General features: G+C 37.6%; 1 protein-coding gene across 1 annotated transcript in view; it reads right to left on the bottom strand.

The window, feature by feature from the left end:
* Positions 1-2,096: 2,096 nt before the first annotated feature.
* Positions 2,097-6,276, bottom strand: part of PSMA4 (proteasome subunit alpha 4) — a 5,624-nt gene continuing 1,444 nt past the window's right edge. The window contains exons 3-7 of the mRNA XM_009274005.2: positions 5,131-5,208; positions 4,806-4,894; positions 3,827-3,957; positions 3,479-3,602; positions 2,097-2,998 (exon numbers count right to left, since the gene is read on the bottom strand). Of these exons, the coding sequence (XP_009272280.1) occupies positions 2,844-2,998; positions 3,479-3,602; positions 3,827-3,957; positions 4,806-4,894; positions 5,131-5,208 (577 nt within the window). The 3' untranslated portion in view covers positions 2,097-2,843. The remainder of the gene's footprint in view (positions 2,999-3,478; positions 3,603-3,826; positions 3,958-4,805; positions 4,895-5,130; positions 5,209-6,276) is intronic.

The raw sequence follows: 6,276 nt of genomic DNA, 5'->3' as shown, positions 1-6,276 counted from the left end.
GGCACAGATAGTGGTTTTTTTTTTTTTTTTTTTTTTTAAGCACACAAAGCCAGAATCAACACAATAGGCCTATGCAGTCAAACACTGCTCTATTTCTAGGAAAAAGGTAAGGAACTTGCATTAGTGTAAGGATGTCCCAGGAAGATTCTAGTCAATAAAAGATCTCCAGCATCTGCTTACTGTCCTAGGTTCAAATGCAGAAAAGAACCAGAAATTAAATGTAGTTTACCAAAACTTTACTGCACATCTTGGATATGAGTGCCAGCTAGAGCTACTTGCCTATGCCAAGGCAGTACTGAGGCTCATCTCACAATCAGCTATTAATGGCACTCAGTAGAGATGGCATTTTTGAAATTAAATTGGTAATTGTTGTTCAAAGATTATACTCAAAGTATTTGACAATGCTTTGGGTAAACAAAACCTTTAAATAAATAGATCTTTTAAAATGTAGTGTAACTATACAACTTATCACAATGTTTCAATACATCAATGGAGTACAGATCAGAAAATTATTTGAATCATTCCAACTTCTGATTATTACAGTATCTAAAAAGTTCTCCTTTACCAGCAAATGATGCAGTGTTTGGCAAAGAAACACTATTGGCAATTCTTTAAACAAAGATCCAAAAATATTTGTTATCCCCTCTTTGTTAGAAACAGAAGCATTTAAGAAAAAATATTTGAATAAATCTATATCCTAAGCTATCTAATAATACTTCTACTAGTACACTAAACAAATTGCCTTGCGTGATTTATATACATTGATGAACCCAGACTCAGGTGCTCTTAATGGTTTCCTAGAGGACAGAAAGCATTGCTGGAGTCTATCACGTTTTGTTTCAAGTGATCTTTGAGAAGTTCGAAAAAACTCCATTTTGGCATTGCTGCTTTTAGGGCATAGTCCAAGTACTTGTATAAACCATCATCAGTGATCTAGAAATCTGCAAAAGATGCTGATACATTGCATTCATGGTATCAAAAAATAAGGAGATTGAGCATTGAATTGTCAACATAAAAATGGAGCTTGAGGTATTTATACAACCCTTTATAATGGAGATTAAATCTTACCCATTGCATGTTGTCTGCAACTATTCAGGAATTGTTACATGAAATATCATTCCTATGTTATTATTTGGAAGAGCTACTGCTGCACAAGGTGCAAGTAAAACTCAGTGTAACTATTATTAGCTATAAAATTTGAACACTAACAAAGTACTAAGTCCAGTACAAAAGACTAAAGCAATTGGCCTGCACTGAGACTTACAAAATTAACAAGCAGGTCCTGCAGCCTGCACAGAACCCATGCCAGCCCACACCGGTCTCTGTACAGAGGTTGCAAGCTGCAGCACAGACACCTCAAGTCAGATTCTTTCCTCTGTTCTCAACAGTGAATCTTACAGCAATGAGCTCAAAAATGGGTTTTGTTGAGACGAAGGGTAATTTCTGGCCATGTTGACAAAGTACATTTTATCAGTCAAAAATGTCTGGGATAGATTGAAAATAATAAAACACGGTATGGATTCACTCTGTTTCTTTAAATGGTCATAATAAATCCTGTAAACACCAGATATCCTTTGGGGTAAAAAAAAAAACCAACAAACCACCAAACCAAAAAACAAACCCAAACCAAAAAACTACAAGATAGACACAATCCAGGGTCAGCACAAAGGGGCTGGATCACCAGTATCACAGTTTGAAATTCAGCAGGTAAGGCCTCTCATTTAAGCATGTCACTCGAGTGAGCTTTTCAGTTTGGTAACTGAAAGGGTACAAAATAATTTTCAGTAACTTGTTTCCATCTCCTCTACTAACTCCAGATTTTTTTTTTTTTTCCCCAGAACTAGAAGAGATTTTTGTTGCTCTGAAAATCCTATTATTTTGCATTCACTATAGGGACAATCTGAACAAAAATTATTGTAATTTCTAATTCATGCACAAATATTACCATTTCTGAAGCGCTTAACTGGTTAGTTTTCTAGATTGTTGTCTGTCAGAGAAGGGAACCGAATTCTCTGGGAAAGTGTCAGCAACACTAAACTAAATATAAAACACCTCAATTTCCTTTCAGGATAAAGTGTAAAATAGTCAACATGGCCTAAAATCATGCACTATTTTATTTACCTATTTGTATTTTGACGAGATAGCTTAACATTTTCACGTGGCCTTTGTAAAACATCTTTCTAGTTTGTGTGAATATAGCTAGTATTGTATGATTAATTTCTTAGAAAACACATGCACTCATGAAAGGCTATGATAAACTGAACACATTTGCTACAGGGCATGTTTAAAACACTACTGCTTGCAAGACCATCAGTTTGACATAGCCTGTTATAGAACAAAATAGGCCAAAATTAAAACTTGGCATGCCAGCACACTTTAATTCTGTATTTGTGAAATGATTTTCAAACTTAGGAGCCCTTTTCACTACTTTAAAAGGAAAACCCACACATACACACAAAATTCTAACAATTCTAACACCATATTTGTTCTTTACCAACTAGCATATACCTTGTTTTAATGGTTTAAAGCGATTAAATCCCTCAAGATTGTGCATATCCAGGCATTACTGAGGAAATAAAGACACCCATCGCTATTCTTCTTAAATTTTATTCCATAATAAAAAGTAGAAGATGAAAGAAATAGAGTCTTCAAGAATTAAAGCAATTATTGGTCAATGTAAGGAGCAGTAAACTAATTATCTGAATGATTATTAAGGACCTGGTTCATCAAAAGTAATTCTGGGTCCTCCATGGCATATTTGTAGGCTTCTACAAAACAGAAATCCAAATTATCTTTTACTGAAGCAGGTCCTATATTATCTACAGAACACTTGTTTTCATATTCTATTTATCCTTCTCTTTTTGTTCTTTTTCCTTCTTTTCACGTTCAGCTTTTGCTTCCTCCTCCTCATGTTGTTTTATCAACTGTTCCACCTCCTTTTGCTTCAGAACCCTTATTACTGTCTTTCCGTTCTCTCTTGTCAGTGTTGCAATTTCAACTGAAACATATGGAACAGACAGCGGCGTTACATTTTGTCCTTTAGACAGAGCAATCATCAGAAGGGTAAGATTTGTGGTTACAACTGACAATGAAGCAGAAGGGTCTTGTCCTGCCTCTACAAAGAAGCTTGACGGGCAAGCCAGATGGCAGCAGTCCTCTTCCGCAGCAGCATATACAAGCACATTAATACCTCTCCAGTGACCCTTCTACCAGACATGTAGCCATTTCCACTACCGCGCCAATGCGGCCTACAACCCCTAAACTGTGGTCTAGCTCCTGGAGCTGACCAAGGTGGATCATCTCAACTAAGCTATCTGTATGTCTCTTAGAAAGGTTAAGGCTGAGAGCTGCTGCATCTTCTAAAAACATTTTTCACATGACGGCTAAATATCCAATAAACCACATCTAGTGTATATACATTCACTACATTTTCTTTTTTTAAGCAAAGGGTGTTATCCCGTATTAGCGAACTGCTTACCTTTCTCGGCAGAGAGTTTGCTAACATCCATGGTTTTGTTTAGAACCTTAATGGCTAATGCAAGTGCAGTCTTTAAGGTCATTTCTCCTTCTTTGTAGTCTTGCTTTAGCATTGACACAGCTGCCTATAAATTTCACAGAAATTAAAACACTATCTTTGGGCAATCAACCAAACAGTTGCTTTTTGCCAGATAATATCAATACATGAATAACAACAGTGTTTCTACAGTTATCTATTTCTGCTCTGCACTAGTAATCAACAGCAATCAATCAACAGTTTAATTAGTACAGTGCAATTTACACTTTTTTTTTTGCTTGACTTTTTGAGAGGAAAAAACCCAGAACTTACAGCACTGTTATTCCCAATGCACGTAGCTTTCCACCCTCCATAATTTCCACTAGGATCACTTTGATACAGCTGAAATCCATAATGCTTATCCCAGCCAATATACAGCAACGAAACACCAAAAGGACGTTTTCCTGTTGAAAAGAAGGCTATTAGCAATCTAAATTTAGTAACAAGATTGGTCATGAGTGACAATTATTTTCTTTGATTTCCTTTTTCAAATCTATTCCTGTGACCTAGGATTTAATGGACTGTTCTGTACTTCTGTTGCTTGAGATAAGCACGCCAGCATTTCTTTCTAAGTCATGGCGGGGGGGCGGGTAGCAGAGGTTTATTTCATTTAACCCCAAGAGCAGCTCATTTCCATCTCCACAAATTGTAATTTATCATCTCAGGACTCTAAATCAAAACTTAATATTTAAAGTATGTAGCTTAGCCGTTAAAGCGTATAACTTAATAGTGTCAAAAGCCAGGTACATAAAAAGGTAATTCTTTCACACTACGTATATGTAAAATACCAGAATCATCAGTTCGCATACTAAGGAACACTACTTACAACATCATTTTCTAACGTGTTGCTCGATCCACAGAAATACTATTTTTTAAAGTGTTACAATATTGATACCCCTACATACGGTCTTATTTGTGATTCATTGTGCCATTATGCTGGATGGGCCCCAAATGTTGAAAGGTTACATAGCAAACAATTCTCTGCTGGTCTTTTGAAGGCATTCACTAAATCCAAGAGCACCCCAGGCAATGGGCCGGAATCTCAGCCATCGATTTCTCAATCCCTAAAACGTAGCACCTTCAGTAGCAAAACAGTAACCATGACTACCCATTCCCCTCTTAAATTTGGCTATTGTTTTTCTCAGTATAACTTGTTACAGAAGAATTTGGTAGAACTGTCCAGGGACTCAGATGCTTCAAGTTATGTAACAGAATCATTCTTTAAACATTTAAAAGCACAATGCTTCATTACCTCCAAACTGTGTATAAGCCTGCTTGATATCACATAGTGCTGTTACCAGTTGTTCACAAGGAATGGGCTCTTGATATTGTAACAAATACCTAACATGAAAGAGAAGAAAAAACAGTTTTCAAAACTTGTTTTGCTGACAGCATCCTTTACCACATTTAACAAAGAAACAAGTTCCTAAGTTACAGCCTCTTTGATCTAGCTGCTTTATTTCAAACAATCTACGCCTGCTCTACTAAATGCACGTTCATGTTGATTTAATACATAAAACAGAACTGAATCTGACAGCGCAGGCAAGTAAAACCACATTAACTATCAGGAGACCTACCTCTGCGCAATCAGTCTCAGTTCATTTGTCAGAACATTGGCATCTGAAGTTATTCCTGCAACACTGCAAGCCATATCCCTGCAATATAAGCATACAAATTAACTGAATTTCTATCAAGCTCCAACAAATAGTCACGTCTTCATTCAGTGGTTCAAGCAGAACACCTACTGTTGGGCTTTTCTGATCAAAACTATGTAGCTGCCATATAAAACAGGTTCATCAGCTCCTGCCTTTAGGGTACATCAAAACAATTATGTAACCATTTCGTAAGAGCAGAGGTGGACAGCAAAAAGGAAGCGGGTCAGTATGTTAGTTATACGTACAGTTCTGAGAAGCGGATCATGCCAAAGACGATTAAGTCCCGAGTGTCTTCACAAGAGCCATTAGCTCCATACAAGCGCCTATCGGGAGGCCACCTGACACAGCACACCAGGGCCCACACGGATGTGACAGGCCTTCAGTGGAAGCTGCTGGCTGACACATTGCATTTGCGTAACTGAAATTCAGTGACCTTGATTTGATCGTAAGAAAAATAAGCGCTTCACATCCTTCATTGCTTCATTAGCTCTTAAATTAAGATCTCTTTTGCCCAATCCAATATCGTTACCAAGCTTTCACTACACAGAAAGGATTCAAGAAAAATAATCCAGGTTATTTTTTCGAAGCGAACTTAAGAATTTTTCAGAAGATGGAAGGGCTGGCCTAGGCGACTACTCCAGTGCACTGTTATGCAGCCTCCTGGAAAATCCAGTACTTCCTACAGTTCTAGCTGCTTTCAAGATCAACACAGAACGGGAAGCTGACAGGATGAAAATTGTGTTTCATGTGCACCTTCTGGCAAGGATGAAGCTCTACCTCCCTTACAGGCAAGGGAGCATAATCCGTAACACTCTTCGCTCTGACATCACAAATTTAACTTCCAGAGAACTAAAAAGGAAGTCATAGTAGGAAGAGATATCATCTCTGCTACAATTGTGGCAAAGAAACCTAAGGCATGTTTTACCTAATTATCTTGTTCTCTCTGAATCGCAAAAGAAAAACAAAGACTTAAAAGAGGACGCCGAGCTGAAATAGCATGGCGATTTTTGTGTGCATTCTTTATTCTGGCCCCCCCCCCCCCCCCCGGTTCACCCTTCATTAAAAACA

Source organism: Aptenodytes forsteri, unplaced genomic scaffold, assembly GCF_000699145.1.
Source record: "Aptenodytes forsteri isolate BGI_AS27 unplaced genomic scaffold, ASM69914v1 Scaffold239, whole genome shotgun sequence".
In the NCBI taxonomy this organism is placed as follows: Eukaryota; Metazoa; Chordata; class Aves; order Sphenisciformes; family Spheniscidae; genus Aptenodytes; species Aptenodytes forsteri.
Note: the sequence above shows the minus strand (reverse complement) of the source record. Positions and strands in the feature narration are given on the sequence as shown.